This window comes from Girardinichthys multiradiatus, chromosome Y, assembly GCF_021462225.1.
Source record: "Girardinichthys multiradiatus isolate DD_20200921_A chromosome Y, DD_fGirMul_XY1, whole genome shotgun sequence".
Classification (NCBI taxonomy): Eukaryota; Metazoa; Chordata; class Actinopteri; order Cyprinodontiformes; family Goodeidae; genus Girardinichthys; species Girardinichthys multiradiatus.
The window spans coordinates 16120995-16144047 of NC_061818.1; the positions used below are offsets into that span (position 1 = coordinate 16120995).

Below are 23053 nucleotides of genomic sequence, written 5' to 3' on the forward strand. Positions count from 1 at the left end.
ACCTGAGGGCGGCTGCTCCTTTGCCTTATTGGCCACCTACAGGGGTTGGACAATGAAACTGAAACGCCTGGTTTTAAACCACAATAATTTATTAGTATGGTGTAGGGCCTCCTTTTGCGGCCAATACAGCATCAATTCGTCTTGGGAATGACATATACAAGTCCTGCACAGTGGTCAGAGGGATTTTAAGCCATTCTTCTTGCAGGATAGTGGCCAGGTCACTACGTGATACTGGTGGAGGAAAACGTTTCCTGACTCGCTCCTCCAAAACACCCCAAAGTGGCTCAATAATATTTAGATCTGGTGACTGTGCAGGCCATGGGAGATGTTCAACTTCACTTTCATGTTCATCAAATCAATCTTTCACCAGTCTTGCTGTGTGTATTGGTGCATTGTCATCCTGATACACGGCACCACCTTCAGGATACAATGTTTGAACCATTGGATGCACATGGTCCTCAAGAATGGTTCGGTAGTCCTTGGCAGTGACGCGTCCATCTAGCACAAGTATTGGGCCAAGGGAATGCCATGATATGGCAGCCCAAACCATCACTGATCCACCCCCATGCTTCACTCTGGGCATGCAACAGTCTGGGTGGTACACTTCTTTGGGGCTTCTCCACACCGTAACTCTCCTGGATGTGGGGAAAACAGTAAAGGTGGACTCATCAGAGAACAATACATGTTTCACATTGTCCACAGCCCAAGATTTGCGCTCCTTACACCATTGAAACCGATGTTTGGCATTGGCATGAGTGACCAAAGGTTTGGCTATAGCAGCCCGGCCGTGTATATTAACCCTGTGGAGCTCCTGACGGACAGTTCTGGTGGAAACAGGAGAGTTGAGGTGCACATTTAATTCTGCGGTGATTTGGGCAGCCGTGGTTTTATGTTTTTTGGATACAATCCAGGTTAGCACCCAAACATCCCTTTCAGACAGCTTCCTCTTGCGTCCACAGTTAATCCTGTTGGATGTGGTTCGTCCTTCTTGGTAGTATGCTGACATTACCCTGGATACTGTGGCTCTTGATACATCACAAAGACTTGCTGTCTTGGTCACAGATGCACCAGCAAGACGTGCACCAACAATTTGTCCTCTTTTGAACTCTGGTATGTCACCCATAATGTTGTGTGCATTTCAATATTTTGAGCAAACTGTGCTCTAACCCTGCTAATTGAACCTTCACACTCTGGTCTTACTGGTACAATGTGCAATCAATGAAGACTGGCTACCAGGCTGGTCCAATTTAGCCATGAAACCTCCCACACTAAAATGACAGGTGTTTCAGTTTCATTGTCCAACCCCTGTACTTCTGTGAAGGCCGTATGTCTGGCTTCCTGGGACTGCTGCAGCCTTCCGGAGCCGGGTCTACACAGCAAAAACTTGTTTCTACAAATATGCCTACCAACACACTCACCCACGTACCAACACATGAATGGTTGAAGGTCATACAAACACAGATTACGGTACTATAACATCAACGTGGCCTGCGTACTCTGATGCTGGACTGAATCTGTAATTAATAGTAAATCACGCAGTTAAGATTCTGTCTTGAGATACCCTTTTTGTAGAGCAAAACTGCTCTGGTACATGTAGGCAACCATCTGCTCCATATGGTGTGCTGAAAACGCTGCGATAGGACACATAAAAACCCAAAGAAAAGGGATCAATCTTGAAGAGCCCCCCCCTCCACCATTAGTTATTACAGGTTGCACCCATCTGCTCACATCCTAAAAACTAAAGTACAATACAAAAAGGTGGAAATGTTAATTTGTCCCTGCTAGTGTCAACCTCATCAATAGGCCAGAGAGAAGCAGAGCTCTGGTCCTATGACATTCCCTGCTCCAACAAACCTTGAATCAAACAGATTCAAGGCAGAATTTCTTCTGGAGCATGTCATCAGGTTCTGCAGACACCTGGTAAGGAACCATTTATTTGATTGAGGTGGAGCAAGGAGGCATCTAACAGTTATTATGCAGTAGTTCTTGAGGAGATGGGAGACTCCTGCTGTAGAAGCTTGCTTTTTATCCTGTATATTGTTATTATTGTAATTCTGTCAATTGCTTTTGCATTTTTTACTCTTTCTGCTGGCTAGCAAACAAATTACCTCTTGATGATTATAAAACTTATCTTGACTTGCATATCACACTTTGATGAACATCACAAAACTTGGCAAAGTTCAGGGGGTAGTAGCACGTCTGCAGGCAAATATCAAATTGTAGATAGAATATTCTAACCTTTTTTTCTCTGAATTATTACTAAAACAATCCTTGAAACCATTAAACACATCATTATAAACTGTTTTAATAGTGAAACAGCTATTTGCAGAGAAATGGTGACACAGACTCAGGATTGTATTTTCAATTTAATTTCTTTTAATATAATCTTATTTACATTGTTTTTTTTCATAAATGTTTAGTACATTGTAAGTTACAATACTTTTGCATCCATTACACAGTGAAATTAGACCATAGAAAACGCAGATTGAAATAATACTGCTTAACAGTCTTCAATCTACAACAGAACTCCCCCCTCCCCCACATGTTTCTTGCTCAATACAGTTTGATTTTATTCTCTTCTATGGAGCTTTAATGGTTGAAAAGCGATTCATTCATTGTGGTCTTAAAGATGATGAATAGTTTTCCTAACATTCGGGCTACAGGGAGAAAATCATGTTTATGGCAAAATGGGCGATAAAACACGTAGGAAAAGCTTTGAGGGATTTTTTTTTTTAAACACAGTCGTTACAAATTAAGTGGCTTCTTCTTCTGCTTTGCATCTTGAGGCTCATTTTCATTAATAATAAGCAAAAACATCCTGGATTTACTTTTGGATATATTAGCAAGTTCAGATTAGTTTTATTTCTCAATTTACGGCTGGAAATAGCAACTTCTTTACACTTCAGCAAATGTAACTTGGTGTTTTAAAACACCAACACTTTTCACACACCGACAAGAGTTTTTCTCCACAGTAACATGAATGTTAAAAGTAACAAAACTCAGTAAAATCCACTTTGTGGATGACTTGAATTGCATGAGAATTGACCCTTCAGCTCCAGTAGGTTTGAGCTGCGATTAAGAAATTAGTGAGGGCTCATTGCAGAGCATATAGCAGCTTGGTCAGTAATCATTTAGTAATAAATAATAAAACATCAGAGAGGATCAGAGTGGTCGCAGGTACAAAAGTAAGAGACAAAAGTTGTCAAATGAAGAACCAGGCTCATTTGATCATCTTTACAGCGTAACTGAGTGCCATGCTTGACACACATGCATACACACACACAACACGCATACAAAAATCCCACTCTCTCTCACATGCAGACCGAGACACAAAGACACGCAACAGTGGTTAAACATGAAGCATGAATACTAGTCGATCAATCGGCTTGTTACTGAGAAAAACAATCGCTCCCCACCTTGTTCTCCACACCTGGATTCAACGTCTGCAGGCTCGTAAGCAATTGGCTGATTGTGCCCGAAGACTTGAGCACGACTCGAGTCGAATTTGCCGTGGTTACACATTTTCAAGAGTGACATCATAGCTTGTTAAAACTGAAGGATAAAAATGCTTCTTGAAAATATTTGAAAAATTTTTAAAATGCTCTTTTGTTTGCCCCCCCTCCTTCCTCCTGCTGTGCTTCCTCGTTTGACCGCAGGCGGTTCGGCGGTGCAGAGGTGGCAAGAGACGGTGTATTACTGTAATGCTTGGCTGTTCTGTATACTCGGAGTATACTTGAAGTTCAGTTTGTGTGTGTGTGCATATATGTAAAATGTCATATAGTTGGTGTGCAAGTGCAAGCAAGTGTGACTGTGTGTATCTTGTCCTTGTGGTGGATTCATCACTCCACGGCAAAGCCGCAGGTCTCCTCCACAGCGGTCAGCAGTTTCTCGTAAAGTTTCTCATAAGACTCATAGGGAGGGATGTCTATCCTGTTAAAGCTGGAGACAGAAACGATTTATTAGTGACCAACTTTGTCAGAGTGTAGTTGTAAAATAAACCAGGGGGTATTTGTATCTCCTTACCACGTGTGAGCTTTCGGTAGGTTCTCTGTGTTGGCGTCTATCAAGTGGATGGTGAAGAGCCTCGGTCCTGCAGAACCTGTAGAGCCTTACACACATACATTCTAGTTATCACTGCTCTACAATGGGAAACAGATTGCCTGTCATTTTAAAAACAGAAAAAAAAAACGTCCACAGATGTCCAGTTGTCTGTCCCAGTATAAAAACACAGTGCTTAGTCCAACTTCAACATGTTTTATGTGGAAGACCAACACAAAGTAGCACCTGATTGGAAAGTGGACTGAAAATGTTATATGGTTTTCAAAATGTTTTACAAATAAAAATGTGTGAAGTATTGTGTGTGTATTTCTATTCAGCCTTCCTGTGTCGGTACTTTGTAGAAAACCTTTCACTGCAGTTAAAGCTGCAAGTCTTCTGGAGGATTTCTTAACCAGCTAACACTTCTGTCCATTGTTCTCTGCAACGTAGCTCAGTCTCAGTGAGATTGGATGGAGAGCATCTGGGAGCCCAATGTTTTATTATTGTTATTATTCCATTTATTTTTAAGTCTCTTTCACAGAGTTTTGCTGCAGATTATAAATTGGATTTAAGTCTAGACTTTGACTGGGCCATTCTAACACATGAATATACCATTCTACTGTAGCTCCCGCTGCATGTTGAGGGTTGTTGTCCTGCTGGAAGGTGAACCTCTGCCCCAGTCTAAAGTATTTTGCAGCCTCTAACAGGTTTTCCAGGACTGTACCATATCTAGTCATCTCCCCCATCAACTCTGACCAACTTCTCTGTCCAGGGTAAACAAAAGCATCCCCACAGTATGGTGCTGCCACCACCATGTTTCACAGTTGGGATTATGCGTTCCAGGTGAAGTGAAGCCTTGGCTTTCTGTAAATGTCCTGTCTCTGTCTACTGTGGAGCACATTTAGATTCAGTAAAAGCTACACTGTTATTCTGCATAGTCCCCACCTGATGATGACTTTTTTATCTCGTCAGTGGTGAGGGGGGCTTTACTCTATATTTTGTGGGTATATACTTTTGTTACCTTTTATGCTTGTTATACAATTTTTCTAGTAGTTGCTGTAATATTGGTAATCTCTTGTCTACATGGCTTGGTCACATGATCATTGCACACAGTTCAAGACAGTAGGGCATAAAGCCCAGAGCTCCTTATAAACATCTCCATAACCCTCTCCACGACCTGTCTGAGGTGTTCCTTGGTCTCCATGATGCAGTTTGTTTGTTCTTCATTAAACCTCTCAGGCCTTCACAAACCAGCTGGATTTATGCCGAGCTTAAATTACATACAGGTAAACTTTATTTAGTAACTTCTGAAGGTCAATTAGTTGCACTGGATTTCAGACTTTTATTCGTAAAACATGTTAAAAACCAAGTATCATTGGCTTTTATATCACCATTATGTGTGGCTTGTCGTTTCATCAGATAAAGCCCCAATAAAATACATGATGTCTGTAACTTGGCAAAAATGTGAAGAAGCTCAAGGGGTGTGAATACTTTTTAAAGGCACTACATATCTTGTTTCCAACCAACTTTTCCCATTTAATAAAACCTAACTACCAGCTACGTTTCACCTGTAAGTAAGTGTTAAGCTGTGCAATTAATCAACTATGGGTCCATTTCTCAGAACCTCTGAAGCTGCTTCTAAACTCTATGTGTATTTCAGGGTTTATATGCTAGTCACCTGTTTGTGTTTTCCTTATATAAACAAAGTGCTGTATGAATCAAAACTACATTATTATTACTTATTGGCAATAAATGATCAGATGTTAATATTAAACACAAGTGATGAAAGGTGTGTGCTGATGATGTGTGGAGGCTCTGAACCAGTCCATGACCCACCCTGCAGCGCTTTAAACCCCTGCAGGGGAACTCGAGTGGAGCCAGTGACAAACTGCAGGAGGCGCCCTCTCCTCTCTTCGCTGAAGGCCTCCACGGCTTGCCAGAACCACCGCACCACATTGCTCTCACCGGTGCAGTGTTTCAGGCGGGTGTTGGCCTTCCAGTCTGCCAGGTCTATCTTTCCGAGTCCACCGATTATTAACTGCAGAGATCGAAAGAACAGGGTTTCATGTGCCGAGCCCGATGAAGAAATGATGATCCAATGCAAACATAAGTTTGTTTGGCTCAAATAATGGTTTATTGTTCAGAGATATGTACCTCAAGTTCTTTGTGGTCAAACGGTTTGAGGAGGTGCTGTGGGATCAACTCACTGAATCCTTTTTGAAGAGCCAAAAACTGGGCTTCGATCCCACGCATGAACCTCCAGTTCACATAAAGTCTGTAACACACCGTTAACAGGAGCAAAATAAGTATAGCACACCACACCGGAAAGCATTCCTAAGCATCAACAACTTAAGAAGAACCAAATCTGTTCTCACCTAACATATTCCTTCTTGTTCTCCTCTGTGACGGGAATATTTCTGCCGTTAGGTTTGAGTTCATGTTGGGAGAACTTCCCAAAGGCATTGTGCTCCACACAAAATGTGTGATCCAGGACTGAAGTGATGTCATTGTCTCTGCACGAACAACAATAAAAAGAGAAACACTGGACTGTAAAATATAGAGTAAAATAAAGGAAGTAACTTAAAGGCTCTCTAATGTTAGACTGAGCTGATCTTTGTGCAGAGTGCAATGTTCTCACAATATCCAGACAAGGCTCTTGTGCAACTCAGGGTCCGTGGTCTCCAGGTCATTGAGCTGGATGGGTTTTCCAAGCAGCTGCTTGTAGAAGGGCAGCGTGAAGCTGCCGTTGATGTAGTGACTGTGGAAAACCGCCAGGCCCATCACACGGCCCACAAAGTGAAAATAGGACAAGTGGTCCTAAGAAAGAGAGACAGAGACGACACAAGTTCTGGATCCAATTATTACCACCGACATAAAGCGGCTGTTAGTGGCGTAAACTCACAGGGTTGATGGAGGAATCGGGGTTGATCTGTAGTGTATAGATGTTGTCGGTGGAATACTGGAAGAGCCCGTAGTAGGGGTTCAACATTTCATGACACAGCAGATACAGCCACTCCCTGAAGACAATGTTAAGCAGTATTAAATGACTGCAGTAAAATCAACATTCATAACATGATAAATGATTTAAAGATACAACAAAACCAGTTATTATTGCTTAGTCTTTATATGGGTGTATCTACATCTACTGTCCATTTGTTGCTGTTACACTGAAATTTCCACAAACGAAGACAAATGAAGGAACATTTTATTCTATTCTATTCAAAGCTACAATGGGGACATACATTTTTTCACACACACATTTAATTAGTAATTTGCGAACTGGAAGGATCTGCTGCTTCTTTTACACACTATATAACCTGAAAAGTTATGATTGGTACTTCTGTAAGAAAGTTGAACACTGGGTTCACATTCTTATCATTTCACCCAAACTAATTTTACTTCAGAGCGGTCTTTTTTAATAAAATATGACATCAGGATGGAGATTATAGAAGATGAAGAGCCAATGTCTGATTCTCTCTGTTTGCTGAGCTGAGGCATGTCACTGAGGAAAATAAATTTTAAAAAAAGTATAAAAAAATAATCACCTGGCCACTCCTCCGTAATCAAGGCCCTCCTCTCCTCTGAACTTCACCATCAGCCGTTTCTTCAGGTCCTTCGGCCTCATCTTCATGATCTGTCGATACGACTCCTGTGAACACAGCATACAGACGTACATCACACACAAACCTGAATAAATAATACAACCGATACACAACATCCAACTGTTGCACGGTCTTTAAAAGTCCCTTAATAGTACCCAGAGTTCACTTGGGCATCATTTAACCTTCGTATTTATCCAGCTGTTCTGTGAAGCTTGTCAGAGAACATGAGAGAATGAACAGCATCATGAAGACAGGTCAGGGAGAGCACAGAGAATTAAGTTATAAAACAATATCCAAAGCTTTGAACATCTCACAGAGCTCTGAGCAATCTGAACTCTGCAACAATTATGGCACACTTGCAAACCTATTTAAACATCTCTGTCCGCCTAAACTGACAAGCTGCCAAGGAGTGAGCAGCAAATATGCCCATGGTAACTCTGGAGGAGGTGCAGAGATCCACAGGTCAGGTGGGAGAATCCATCGACAGGACAAGTATTGGTTGTGCACTCCTCAAACGTCTAAGAATGGCAACAAGAAAGCCAGAAGAAGTCCAGTTTGGAGTTTGCCACAAGAGGACACAGCAAACCTGTTAAAGAAGGAGATCTTGTGAGGTGAAATCAAGACCGAACTTTGTGTGGAAAACTAACAGTGCACATCACCATGAACACCCCGTTCCCACTGTGAAACATGGAGGTGGAAGCATCATGATCTGGGGATGCTTTTCTTGAGCAGTCACATGGAAGCTGGTCAGATTGATAGGATGATGGATAGACCTGAACACGGAGCAATCCTGGAAGATGATCTGTTAGAGGCTGCAAAAGACCTGAGACTGGGGCGGAGGTTCACTTTCCAACACGAAAAGGACCCTAAACATACAGTCAGAGAGCTACGATAGAATGGTTTAGATCAAAGCATAGTCATGCTAGAGTGGTCAAGTCAAAGGCCAGATTTAAATTCAACTAAGAATCTATGGCAAGATTTGAGGATTAATGCACAGAGAAGCAGTCCATCTAATCTTCCTGAGTTTGAGACATTTTGTAAAGAAGACTTTCTAGATGTGCAAAGCTGGTAAAGACATATCCTAAAAGACTTGCATCTGTAATTACAGCAAAATATGAACCTATTGGGCTTTTTCACCACAGAGGTTCCAGTTCTTAGCCAGGGCTGTTACTGGAGCCAGTTTTTAAATGGTTTAGAAAAGAACTGTTTTACTTTCGAACCTTAAAGCCAAATCAGAGCCACACCGTTTTCAATGTCTCATCCAGTTCGTTTTTTTAAACTTCCTTGCACAGAAACAATTTTATCACATAAATAAAAGTATTTATCCCAGTACCCCTGCAAACAGATGCCCTAATCTCACCACTTGTGGTCTATTGAAACGGTTTTAAACAACAAGCGGTGCTTGTGAACGCTTCACAATCCTAATCAGCTGAGTTAAACAAAACACTGTGAGTGAGATACATTAACTCCACCTTAGTTTAAACTCTGTGATGGGAGATTTCAAAAGAAACTTCAGGAAGATCGGAAACAGATTGTTGTTCTGCTGCTAATCTGACATTTTATCACTGTTGAAGCACGAGTTTTTACTGCGTCCTAGTGCTCTGTTTTAAACACGGCGCTCATAACTGAGTTTACATTATATGTGCTTCACTTTAAAAAAGGCTCCTTTTAACAGGATGATCTCTATGAATGGTACTGCTGCATGTTCTATCCACTATACACTGTCGACCATAAAGTTGAATAATCTTTCTACTGTGGCTTAATTTTCACTGTTTAGAAGAGACTGATTCATCTGGCGAGAATAAATCAGTTTTACTTTATGAGAGGAGGTTAAAAATACTTTATTTCAACTTTAATGGCAAAAAGGTGTTAGAAACATATAGATTTGCACTTTTTAATGTATTTTACTGAAGAATGTGTCCAAATGCAAGCTGTTTTTAATATATATTTATCTGCTAAGTATGTATTCCTGTTGGAACGTTAAACTTGCTTACCTCAAAGATCTCTTCGCGAGACACCTCGATGCGACAGTGTCCTGCTTGAGGCTGCTGCAGCGACAGCTCGTGGCGGAGCAGCTTCAACTTATGCACCAGGTCTCGCTCGTAGCGCACCGCTACATCTCCGTCTCCTCCGCCGCTCACCCCTCCGCCTCCCCCCTCATCAACCCCAACATCCATCGGTGGGGCCTGGGGCGTTTCCTTCACTTGGGATTGGTGGCTGGAAGGTGGGAAGAAGCAGGAGCTCGGTGAGATGGCAGAAGGCCATGAGAGACAGTCAGGATTAGACGCCGTGCAGCTAAAACTCCTGTAAGCCAACGTTTCGGTAAACCACATCTCTCAGCAGTGCTAACAGAACTGATGAGTGTTAGTAGGTCACCTTCAGATCCAGACTGGTTTTAGCTGTACACCAGTGCCAGAATAGATTATGTCGAAATCGGACTTAAATCCACTTAATAAGGACCTGTTGTAGATGCCACCCTGAGGTTGGCTCAGGATACAGTTTGGAAAAAACAGGAGTATTTCCAGATCACACACCTGATGATGTTGTGTAGACGTGGGTCTGTAAACTGCGTGGTTCGGTTGTTGTGGTCCACAAAGTAGATGCGGCCGGACACAGTGCTTCGGACCTCCCAACCCACCGGCAGCGGACCGAGTTCCTCGCAGCTCACACTGGCCAGATCCCTACTCCAGAAGCAGAGACACAGGTTTCCTTTTCTGACTCGAAGTTTTTTTCCATCAGGTTTTATAACATTCAAGACATTTGAACAGAAACATTCACCTAGTAGTGAATTTGTATCTGCAGGACCCAGATTCTTTAAATGTGCAGTTTGGTATCTTCGCTGCCTTTAATCTGTTGTAAATATGGAAGATTTTACCAGTTTTGCTTGGTATTTAAACCAGACCAGATTTACCCGGGATCTAACAGGGCCCAGAGGCCTAAAAAGTAGTGAAACGGTCCCTTGTTTAATATTGAGTGAGCCTTTATTTATGGGCTATCAGTCAGAAACTTTAAAATCAAAACAGTCTCTGACTTTGATAAAAACTCAAGTCGAGATGAAAATCAAAGATGAAGGACACCATTTAAATATAAAACAACAAGAAAAATTAGTTATTTTTAGAAATTCAGATCTTTACCTTTTTTCTAACTGAATAAGGAATACATTTTATGCTCAGGTTTTTTTTTTCTATACTCATTCAGACTTCAGTGCTGCTTGGAAACCCTGATTAAAGTTGCAGGGTTTTTCCCCGTTAACTGAGCTGAAAGCAATGAAATAAAACAAAGCCAAGACTAAATTCAGCCTTTTTATCCATTTAATGTTTAACAACCCATTCTTTCAAACAGAAAAGCTGATTTTTATTAAACACAATTAAACATAATAGCAGCACAGAAACGGTTTTGGTTAAATGCTACATTTGTCAGATCTTTTGTATGTTCCAGTTGTGTTTGGATTCAATCGCGGTGGTAGGTAATCTTACCGTGGTATCCGAGGGTCGTGCCAGGTGCTGACTCCTGTCTGTGTGTGGAGGAAGTACACCTGGCCTTGCACAGTTGTTCGTTGTTCTGTTACAATAACAAAACATGTCATTCATGAACTTTTTAAATGTTCCATATTTGATTTAAACGGGTGATTATATTTTTTCCATAACTGACCATAACCCTCTGGCAAATCAGGCGGCTGATGCCCATGAGGCCTGTTCTGAGGGGTGTGGCCATGACCTCTGGAGTCCTGCCCCCTGATTCGCTGAGTCTGCAGGCGGTTCTCCTGACCTGGTGAGTCCAACCGGCAGTTCCCGCCCCCCGCAGCGCCGGTGGGGTCGGAGTATGGCAGCGGCTCTTCACTGAAACACCCCTCAAAAACAGGCCTAAGTATGTGAAGCCGTAAAATACAAACAGAGTAGTTTTACTCAAAGCTCTGAAGTCAGATTGAACTGTTACCACACAGACAAAAAGATGTACTTTAAGTTAGCGCGTTATATCATGAAGAACTGGAGGCGCGCTCACCCATCGTTTTCCAACAGTCCTCTGCAGTCCACTACAGGACCACCGCTACCAATGCGGTCCCGCGTCTGTAAGCTCACTACAAACAAGATAAATAACAGCTGAAAAACTCCCTAAGTGGCAGGACAGAAACAATCAAACTGTACCTTTCATACCAAAGAAACAAAAAACATATGAATAAAAAAGTTTGGTACCGACCCACACAACATTCCTGCAGCTGAGAATTTGCAAAGAAAAACACCAAGGGGTGACAGAGATAGGTTATCAGTGTGTTCATCCTTACCTACAATCTGCCCCCTTACTGCATCACTGTCAGAGGGGTTCAGCTTGCATAGATCTAGACGCTGGTCTGGAGGAGAAAGTACAAAATCACACATCAGATAAAAACATAATTAATTAAAATTAAAAGGCTGAACTGGATTTAAAAAAAGAATCTAAATTACATCCTGTGTCTTTTAGCCTGCTGATGGCATTGGAAAGCAGTCGTATGCAGCCCAAAAAACCTGCTCCCTGACGTTTATGGATCTTCTTGTGGTTCCATATGCTGATGGTGATTGAGTCAGTCTTTCCAATGTAGCTGCAAAAACAGGGAACCCATTAGATGTCTTTAGATACACTCTGTGTCTTCTAACACAGCCTGAAATTCAGGCATAAGGGATTACAGGCTTACAGGTCATAGTGCTGATTCCACTTGGGGTCCAGTGTGCTCTTTACTGTGTCTGTGGAGTGGCATTGACCCGATCCGTCTACCACCACCTTAGCAAAAGGATCCGGTAGGCCTGTACGCACAACGTTTGAACACATTTCAGTAAACAGAGATGCTCCCACAAGCACAAAAACACAGCTCTGTGTGCATGAATCATAATTAACAGTAGATCTATGGAAAATGCAACAATACTTACGAAAGAAGTCTTTCTTGGCTAGGTTCTTGGCACATAATACTGCAAAAGAAAAAAAACAAAAAACAATGAACAACGCATAAACAAGAGGCTAATCTTAGTGTGTAGGCAGCTTTAATAAATTCTGGTGCATAATAAACACTCTGAGGAGGACGAATGTAGTCGAAGATAAAATATGAATGCCAGAGAATAGTGATGAGCTAAGAACTGCGTGAGCAGGGAAATAAATGCTACTGCTGAGACGAGGCTGCCCGCTGCAACCAGAACAGCTCGAACTGATCAGAACTTTGTCAGACTGAAGGCAAGCATGTGTTGTTTATGGAGTGCGAGGATGACAGCGTCACTTTAATTTGGCTTAGGTGTAGAAAACACTACTCAACTACAGCCATTTTTAGCTGTGTGCTAACCTATTAGGTAGGTAGAAGTTGATCTTCTCTGTTATTGGCTGCTGTATTACACTTCCTACTCCACTAACATACAGTATGTTATAATCATCAAAATATGTTTACAAACCTGCTTCTAGTTTGCAGTTAACAAAGAGTTCAAATGAAACATAATAACGTTCCAAAGGTTTAAACTCCTTTTAATAGGATGCTAGAGAAAACGTCAGTCTATAGTTTTACTTACAAATATGTAAATCATAATCAAAATAATGAAAAAAATGTTATAGATAACAATATTCTATTCTAACTGAAATAATTGGACAAGCTACACCAAAGCTTTAACATAATGCTGCACATTGCTGGTCAGGTGGCTGAAAGATGACCACTTATTTAAAAATAGTTCTGGTCACAAAAACAGAGAGCCATGGTGTGTAAACAAAGGAGCACCTTCCCTCACTTTTATTAAAGTGACACTGCTTTAATCTACAGTCTGCTAACAGTTCTAACTGCAGGCTGGGTACTGGAGCAGATGGCCCTGCTAATTAACTTATATCAGCCTATATCAGCCTAAAATATTTATGCTATTCTATAAAGAGCAAAACGACAAAAGGTTTAACATATAACATTATATCATAGTTATGCAACTTTAATAAACAGTAAGTTGGATTTAATTGAAAAGAATTCTGTTCTAAATAAAACCAACCACATGATTTTCTTTTAAATTCTGAGACACTACTATTACCCCTGACTGGGGATGGTATCCAAGCTAAGATCAGTGAATGAAGCCGGCTGCTTGTGTCTGTTACTGATTAATAGGACTGATCCCTGAAACCATCCTCTCAGGCTGATTTAAAACCCGCCAAGCTTTTTCCCCCCAGTCAGCCATCCAGGCAGTGAGTAAGGGAGTCGGTGGTTTAGGATGTGGTGACTGGTGGCGAGCATATGTCTGGCTCAGCCGGGTCCTACTTCCTGTGATCAACCCATGGAGAATGCTTACAGGATATCCTTCCCTGTTCCCCAGTCAACCTCTTTCAAAGCTCCCCCATCTGACTCACGCATTCCACACAGAAATCTCATCTTTTCGGCAGACGCCATGAAGGAGAGAGAGGGGAAAAGAACTGAGAGTGTGATCTCTGACCTTTCTTTTATTCAGACCGTACAGGAAGACCCTTCTTCCTCTGTCACGCTGGGCTAGCTGCACTTCTAATCTTCCGCTCCCTCCCCAGAAACAGAAGATTCACACCCTGCTTTTATGCGCTTCTTGACCACCTCCTCAGTGGTGCTGAATGTGTGATGGGCCCCTTCACAGCGTCTCAGGACATTTCCCATGCTGCCAAGGTAACGGATGGCCAGGACATAGACAATTCAGCCGGTGCCCAATTTCCCCACTGCCAGTTTACTTCCTGGCATTATTGGCTTTAAAGTTAGAGTAAGGAGCAGAGAAAACAGGTCTGGGAGCAGATGAAGAAGGAGATTGTTCAGTACCGGGTTGTGAGGTCTTAATGTCAGTTTCTAATACAATTAGCCATCGAGACCCCCGCCAGGACAGAACAAACACCTTTTAATAACAAATAAAGGCATAATATATGTACACACAATGTTCATGACATGCATCAGAAATACAGCATTGCTCTATTCTAATAATGATAGCTGTTACTTCCAACATCCTTTTTTAGAGTTTCCCTTCCTAAAACAACAGAAATGTAACTAAGGCACAAATATGACATTTGCATTTCGTGTTCTTTAATAAACCAACTAATGTTTACTGTGTGCTGGAACTATTATGAGATGATGGAGCAGGCATTCACTTGCATGTGAAGCATATTAATAAGCCCGTTCCTTTCCTTTGTGGTGGTGTAAATTATATTAATAAAAGAAAAATGTGTGAACACGTGAACCAAGGTTTTGTCTTCCAAACAACTTCAGGCAACGCTAAATAAAATATTCAGTAAAGAAAAAGTGTCACAGTATTGATGTCTTTATTGCAAACTCTCCATTTTGAATATCATTGCGTATTTTACACATCCTACACATTTTTATTCCTTCCTACGATCACGCACTTTGGTTCCCCTTTAAGACAGTGTTGTCCACAGTGAGGGCCTCCCCCTAACATGATGATGTGAGGCTCATTACCACAATTTATGAACGGTCCAGTTTTGGGCCACCAGCACAAGCAGTTGGTGCAGATGGAGAACAATTTTAAATGTATTTTTAAACCGAGACATTCAAGGACAAACCAGAATCTTCTTCATGTTTGGTACAACAAGTCTCATCACTCATGTATTGTTTTTTGTTTTTGTTTTGTTTATTTAATGGTAATTTACAGATTTTACTCGAAAGCAAAAACAAATGCTTCTAGACTCATGGTAAGACGTCAATTTTCTACAAATGTATATAAAGCATACCCATTAGTTTTTATTACGGCTCGTGCGGTGTAAAGTTTGCACACCACAGTTTTAAGGTATTTTTCTTTAATCCTCCTTTCACTCTTCAGCCTTCTTCCTGTCACTCTCTCGCTGTTTGAACACAACTCAAGAAACCCTCTGCTAATATGCAGCAGAAAATGTCCTAGCACGTAAAATAATCAACAGAAAAGAACCGTGCCGATGGTATTTCTGTTCTAAAATGAAGTTAGAACACCTGGACAGTCAAAACTGAGACATTTCAACTGCCTTGGATAACCAGTTTTTAAATTTGTATACTTGTTCTTATAACAGTGACAGGAAAACTGTTTGAAGATGTTTTTGTCCTTCATGCAAAAGAAAACAACAGCAGTAGTCCTCTGATTTCAGCAGCCTAGCATCTAATGCAAAGTAAGTTAGCTTTAGCCAGATGTTTGAGATGATTCTGACTTATGTTCAACAACAATAATATAAAACCAGGGATGCATCGATGTGAAAAATCAGGCTGATATTGATCTCCAATATTTATATTGCTGTTAAGGCTGATAACCGATTTTATTTTTATTATATATTTTTTTCCGACTCATTCCACGTCGTATTTATATTTGATACAGGCAGCTGTTGAACAGCTACCTGTATTAACATGCCCTTTACAGACCCCTTTATGCTTCCTCTGACTTCATTTTTAACAACTTACTGAAAATAGCCAACTTTAAGTCTTGGTCGTCAGTAAGAACCTTTACAACAAAGAGTGTTGTTACCTTGATCTGTTAGGTATGATGCATTCACTAATGAGAAAAAAATAGGACTTTCGAGTTTCTTACTGAAGTTTAGGCTGATCATAAAGTTGGAAACTGTCAGATTCCAGTCACCCAATGATTTCACAGTGCACCTCCACACTTGTATAAAAAGTGCAGAATTGTGCAGAATTACAACTGCAAGTAATGTCTCACTACAGCTATAATATTATGGCAAAATTATAATAGTTTCTGGTGAGATCATGGTTGTTTATCTATTTATTTATTGGCAATAGAGAGAAAATAACCGTCCCCTGCTGTTGGCTCCATAGTTTGCCACATTCCTTCTCCTTTCATCAGAACCGGTCCTAATTTTTCACCTAACTCCCTTGCATTTTGTATGTCTTATTAATTTAGTACTTAACATTATTATTCATCTAAATTATTTGACAGAGAGGTCTTAAAGATGCAATCTAAAACGCAGCGGTACTGTGTAAAGATATTCAATAACCTGCAACAACACTATAATATAACCTCATCTAAACCAGCTTTAGCAGTCCAGTTTGTAATGAGTGCATTATCGGGCATGGTTTAGGCTCATGTGGGGATCAGTAACTCTATAGTGCTGACAGCATGTCTAGAAGCTCCTGACTGGAGATCTTGATCATGTGACGGCTACATGAAATCAGGAAGTCTACAGTGAAATTCCTAATTCATTCAGAGATGCACAACCAAAGGAAGTAATGCTGGTAATTCCAGGCTCCAAATACCAGCTCAGATAATAACAGTAACAAACAACTGAAAATGTTGGCCATTTGCAGCATGAATGGTTTGTTGTCTGACAACAGCACCCACCTAACAGTTAGTGATTAACAAGTTTGAACGCAGCCTAGGCTAAGATGGCTTTATTTCCTGGAAATGGTTCATTCCTAAGCGGTAGAAAATGACTGACTGACTGACTGGTTCATTCCTCAGTTTTGACCATGCACACCTAAATTGCTGTCCTGTGTACACTATATTGTAGTTATATAAAGCCTTTTTCAATAATATAAAACAAAAGAAGGGAAATAAAAACGTTTTGAATCATCACGTTTGCACTCTCATTTTGTCGAATTGAGAGAAACTAGCTGGACCTTTGAGTCAGACATTTCTACAGGAAGTTAACTATTTACTTTTGTTTTGGATTCTAATGGTGCAACATGTGTTTTTGATATTGGTCAATCATTTTGAGATATTTACGGAAATTTTATTGTTGACTAGAACATGAGGAAAACAGCATGTTTGCTGTCTCCATTGGCCGTCTGTGCTTTATTTAAGAGCTAGCTGCAGGAGTTTGGAAACCAGCCAGGAGTTAATGCTGCACACTCTTATGTTCTCGTGCCGACCTCTTTGGGAAAATCTTTGTGAAACCACTAATTTAAGGCTTAATCACAATACAGATGGGGTATTATACAGAACCCATCAAATACAACAACTACATTTTGCCTAGCTAAATAAAAGCCTGCATAAACACTGTGAGGGCGCTCTGAAGTGTGACCCAGAGTCAGACTCCCTGTCACAGACACACAGGCTTCTCTGATGTAGGCCAAACAATCGTTCAGTCTGTCAGACTAAACAGAGCTGGCCAGCAGCATAGTCGGCCCATTGGCTCAATGCACATTCCTCACCCAATTAGGATTCCAGTCATACCTGAGGGGGCGGGCAACACTTGGGGGGTAATAACCTCTGCATCCATGTTGAAATAATGAGCAAAGTGTTTTAGAAACACACACTTTCTCTGCTTTTTTTTTTTTTTTTTTTTGTAAATCATCTGAGTCTCTCCTTTCTGATCAGATCTATTTGGATCTTCTTGAAGTTCTTTGAATGGAGTAAAGTCGAAACAATTAGAGCACCCGAAATAACTTGATTAGAACAATGCTTTGCTTCAATGAACCATTTAATTCAATTAGCCACATTTTGCATAGTTGTAAGTAGGTGTGGATTTATTTCTGGGTTTAAGGAATACCGACGTTTTAAAAAGTTATATTATTAAGGCTGCTAAAACCTTACCATTACTACAGTTTAAATTCTTTTAATGAGATGCCAGGGAAAAGTGTTGGGGTGACAGGAGTTATCGCTGGCTTAGAGTAACACAGTCAGCATTAAACACCACTAAATTCAATGAGTGCTTTATTTTATATTTTGGCTTATGTGTCAGAATCAAAATAACAATAAATAAACTCTACAGATACCATGTTTATAACTGTAATAATCCATTTGTTATATAATTTTAGCAGCAACGGAAATAATTGTTGTTTTGTCTATTTTGGAAAAAAGAAATGACAACAAGATAAAGATAAACAGTTTTGCATCTACTTTTTCGTGCACACCGTGACAGGGTTTTATTTCAACTTAGTTATTTATACCATGAAAATCTCAACCCAGTCATGAGCATTTCATACTCAAAATTACAGCAAGCCTGAGTTGGTTATTATTGTACAGAGGTCTGTGCACATTGGCTAATAGTGGACAATCAGTGCAACATTTTAATGAAATACAATCACAAATTAAGACAATTACAGGAGATGCAATCTACCTCATTACAATGTCATTAAGACTGTGTGCTTTAGCATTTCACTCACTTAAATCTATATGAGGTTTGGACATCTAGAGCAGTGAAAGCTCATCTAACTGGCTAAATACAGGCGTAGGAGCCTTTGTTGTTTTGCTGGGTTCATACCAAACCGTTTTTTGTACAATAAAAGAGCTGTTTGCTGCAGGACATTCTGGATCGACCAGGTGTCAACTCATAAGCGCCAGGAGGATGTCTCCCACCCAATGTCTTTAATAAAAAAATAACACGAATTTAAGATCAAAAGTCTTTAAACGTATTTTAGTAGCATCTCCTGAAGGTCTAGTGTAAGAAAATGTGGTTGTGTGTGTGTTGAGTTATTTTGGTTTGATCAGGGCAGGGGTTATATTCGGTTATATTTCATACATCAACAAACCCAAACAGGAAATCAGAATTAAAATAAATGGAAACAGGTTGGGAAACAAATTCATCTCCATAGTTAAAAAAAACAAAACGCAACTAGCTAGAGACAAATCTAATAAGTAATACTTTTAGAATATTTGTGGAAAACAGATGGCTTACAGGTACAAAATGATAATAAAAAAAGAAAGAAAAGTGTTACTACAAGGGCACTAACTGGCGAAGGAGCGATTTGACCCAGAGTCACCAAATAAATCATTTACATACAATCATTTCACTTCAGATGAAATAAACTAGTCTTACTGAATGCTGTATCCATAGCACACAGGGATACTGTGTAGCTCTAACCAGTAATTACATCATAGTTCAGCAGAATTGTCATGATTGCGACCAGGCCAAAAAACATAGTTTCCACATTAACAAAAGGCGGCAGGAACCTGGCCCATTGCGCAGTTAAAGAGATTACCTAAAGACACTTTAGAGTTGAGTAAAATCTGAAATAAAGATCACTCCTGCTTTAGCTCATTGACTTTTTCTCTACTTGCTTGAAATCCAGTTCAGCAAAAAGCGACAATAAATAAATAAAGGTGATGGGGAACGTTTCTAGACAGGTGACCTCCCCAGATTTAGCTTGAACATTCTTTACCATCACACACTCGCAACTCAAACAAAGTAAAGCAAGTTATGTTAGTCCCGTTTTAAAGTCATCAGCATACAAATAGTCACTAAAAGGAAGGTCATTTCCATTTAAATAGAGGCCCCCCGATGCCTAGTGGCGTTACATTAAGCTCCAGAGAAAACCATTGTTCATGCTCTATCCACGTAAGGAAGTGGGAGAAATAGACACCCTACGATCCCTGCGAGGAAAATCCTGACCCAGAAACTGAAAACATATCTTTGGTGGGCTGAGTACGTGAAGCCCGGAGAGCAAGGGTGTCCAACTTCCCCAGGTCGGGATAAGTTCAACGAGTCTAACTGCAGCTGACACAGCACAGCAGCCAAACGCCAATCGATACACACTGGTATTATCTAGGCTAGCATGTCATATCTGCACATAAATCGATTTCAGAGAGGATGCAGAGAAACATTGGCTTTATATGCTTTTAATTTGTCGCATTAGGTAAAAGCGACGGGTCCTGTTGGTGGTTAACCCCCTCAAAATGGATGTAGCTAACCAGCTTTAGCGGTCAGCAGTAACTACAGTGTTTCTAAATGCTAACACCAGCGGGCTAATACTTATAGGCGACTGTCAGCGGTAAATAAAGTTTATGAAGAGGCTTTCAGCAGACGCTGTCTCTAATAACCTGTAAACAGGCAAACAGAAGCGAGTCTGAGCTATAAAACACAACAATAGACAGCCTCTTGACTGTCCTGTCGGTGATTTTTGTAGCATTTTTGCTAACAGGCTAGGCTTTAACTGCTGTTCTCACAAAAACCGGATGTTTGGGTAAAGAACAGACCAAGAGCCCCGCAGAAACTTGTTTGGTTTGATTATATCAGGATATTACAATGGAAACTTGTGTACAAGATAGTTTAGCTCTTGTTAAAAGATGCACTGTAAGCGTTTTCTCTCTGGCTCATTTGGTTTTACCTGTCAGTCGGATTTTGATGCTGGACCCGTTTCTCCGACTCCCGGGATTCGACATCACTCCAGGAGAAAAAAGGATCGCTTAAACTTTCCCTCGGAGAGGCCCAAAAATCACAGCCTTCGCCAAGAAATGGAACCGCGAAGGACTTCAGCTACGAAACATGCGGTCTGTTTTGGTATTCCTCAACAAAAAAACTGTATTATTCCGCCGCAAAGTCCCCCGCTCCTTCGAAATTCAACAACACAGGAGAACATTTTCGGGCAGGCTCAAGCACGTACGCGGCTGACGTCGTGTACTCGCTGCTGCGTGCTCGCGCCGGCGTTGTGCCGTAAAGTGATGATAGCTGCGTGAAGCTGACACCCCACCCACTTGAAAAATTCATGCAAATAGACAGAATGGTTAGTGCTTCGTTTGTGCAGGTTTGTGCCGTTAAAATTTTCGTTTGTGCTGTTTTAATTTCTGAGATATTATAAGGTTTAATTTCGGCCGATGACGTCACCATCCCCCCATTTTGCTCCAAATTGAACCGGAGTGGTCTACCTTTTTAATGCTGTTTGTGCCGCTTTTATGTACAAGCTATATAATTTTCTTTCAGGCGATCACTGACGACTTAAATCGATGACATCTATGGCCTGCGCTGAACATCATCACCACCAAGCAAGCAGTTATTAATTTCGTGTTTTTCTTTCATCATGCAAGTTAAATTGGGTTTTTATCCGATGTTGTAAAATGTGTGCCTTGTTATAGTGTTTTGCACTTTATTCTTTAATAAAGATTATGAAACTTTTTTGGTCTCAAAGAAATTTGCTTTAAATATGTCTACTAAGTCACCAATACATTTATCTTTCTACACAGTAATTCAATATTATCCTCTCACAAATGGAAAAAATCCACCAGCTGCAGCTACACATTCCTTGCCCAAAACCTGACATGGTCTGCGACCACTATGATGTAATGTTTATAATTTCAATAACTGTTCTGTGTTACTGTTGTGGTTTTAATAATCTAATTCAGCTCATGTACGCTGGACAAAAGCGGAAGTGCGAGTAGGTCATTGGCTCAAAGTTCATAACCAAGTAATTTACTTTTTGTTTAAATAACATTTTTAAATGCGTCAAGCATTAATTTCTAATTTCTGACATTAAATGTAAGAATTTTTAAAAGCGCTTGGCAACTTTGATATACTAAGTTCTCACGCAATGTCATAGGGATTGGCTCCACCCAGCGTACTGACCCCCACCACTGACCTTGTTTTGGCCGTAATTTAAACGTTTACTACTTGTACAAGGTAAGTGAGCTAATAATATTTAGGTTTTAGATAAAACACTGTTTTTTAAAAGTCCAGACTTTTAAAAAATGTTGAAACAAAGATTCTGCAAGGCTTCATTTTGCTGCTATTCCATTCATTTTCAGTCATCGATGTTTAGGCACATCAGTAGACTCCACAGAACTAAGACACATTTTTAAAGTTGAACAGATACTTCAATTGAAAATTCACAAGACAAGTAGTGGTAAAAAATTCAACATTTAAAATAAAATAAAAACATACTATAATTACAACACAGCATAAATGGCTTACAGATTTGAGAGAACAATTTAAACTGAGTTTTTGAGTTGTGATAGAATGCTGAAATATCAATGTTTTGTGGCTTTGGGAGATTATATAGGCCAGAAATATATTTTGATTAATGCTAATCAAAGGCCTTTTCGTTTCTTTAACTAGATGCCTCGACCAGCCATCAATAGACAGGGATTCCCTTATTGCAGTTCTCTGCAGTTCAAAAGAGGATATCCTTCTTAATGGCAAAATAGCCACTCCAGCTGCCACTATTTGGACAGTATTAAGTCAGCAGCTGGAAACTGAAAATTTAACATTAATATATTTTAGATTCATTGCACACTAACTGAAATATTTCAGGTCTTTTATTGTCTTAATACGGATGATTTTGGCATACAGCTCATGGAAACCCAAAATTCCTATCTCACAAAATTAGCACATTTCAGCCGACCAATAAAAGAAAAGTGTTTTTAATACAAAAAACGTCAACCTTCAAATAATCATGTACAGTTATGCACTCAATACTTGGTCGGGAATCCTTTTGCTGAAATGACTGCTTCAATGCGGCGTGGCATGCATTATGGAGGCCCAGGATGCTTCGATAGCGGCCTTTAGCTCATCCAGAGTGTTGGGTCTTGAGTTTCTCAACGTTCTCAACAGTCCAGTGCTGCTTCTCTGTAGCCCAGGTCAGGCGCTTCTGCCGCTGTTTCTGGTTCAAAAGTGGCTTGACCTGGGGAATGCGGCACCTGTAGCCCATTTCCTGCACACGCCTGTGCACGGTGGCTCTGGATGTTTCTACTCCAGACTCGTCCACTGCTTCCGCAGGTCCCCAAGGTCTGGAATCGGCCCTTCTCCACAATCTTCCTCAGGGTCCA

The 23053-nt window shown here is 40.6% G+C and overlaps 1 protein-coding gene across 4 annotated transcripts; it reads right to left on the reverse strand.

The window, feature by feature from the left end:
* Nucleotides 1-2353: 2353 nt before the first annotated feature.
* On the reverse strand, nt 2354-20925 carry LOC124864596 (E3 ubiquitin-protein ligase SMURF1). Of its 4 annotated transcripts, none has more exons than XM_047359440.1 (18): nt 20623-20925; nt 12542-12580; nt 12310-12418; nt 12083-12216; nt 11923-11988; nt 11643-11718; nt 11292-11503; nt 11117-11201; nt 10175-10321; nt 9635-9857; nt 7584-7687; nt 6941-7055; nt 6677-6855; nt 6414-6551; nt 6193-6313; nt 5875-6076; nt 4024-4099; nt 2354-3939 (listed from the first exon to the last, which is right to left on the reverse strand). In XM_047359440.1, the coding sequence occupies exons 1-18, from the start codon at nt 20675-20677 to the stop codon at nt 3840-3842; spliced, it is 2181 nt and encodes a 726-aa protein (XP_047215396.1). In that variant the 5' UTR covers nt 20678-20925; the 3' UTR covers nt 2354-3839. The 4 variants fall into 4 exon arrangements, with proteins under 4 accessions (XP_047215396.1, XP_047215393.1, XP_047215395.1 ...); XM_047359437.1 differs by having other exon boundaries at nt 4024-4108; XM_047359439.1 differs by having other exon boundaries at nt 10175-10324.
* Between the last annotated feature and the right edge of the window lie 2128 nt (nt 20926-23053).

Coding starts and splice junctions, on each gene's coding strand:
- LOC124864596 (XM_047359436.1), bottom strand. CDS start 20,677: ATGTCGAATCCCGGGAGTCGGAGAAACGGGTCCAGCATCAAAATCCGA. Junction 11,719..11,922: donor AGTAAGGGGGCAGATTGTAG/GTAAGGATGAAC, acceptor TCTTGTTTGTAG/TGAGCTTACAGACGCGGGAC. Junction 6,856..6,940: donor CCGATTCCTCCATCAACCCT/GTGAGTTTACGC, acceptor TCTCTTTCTTAG/GACCACTTGTCCTATTTTCA.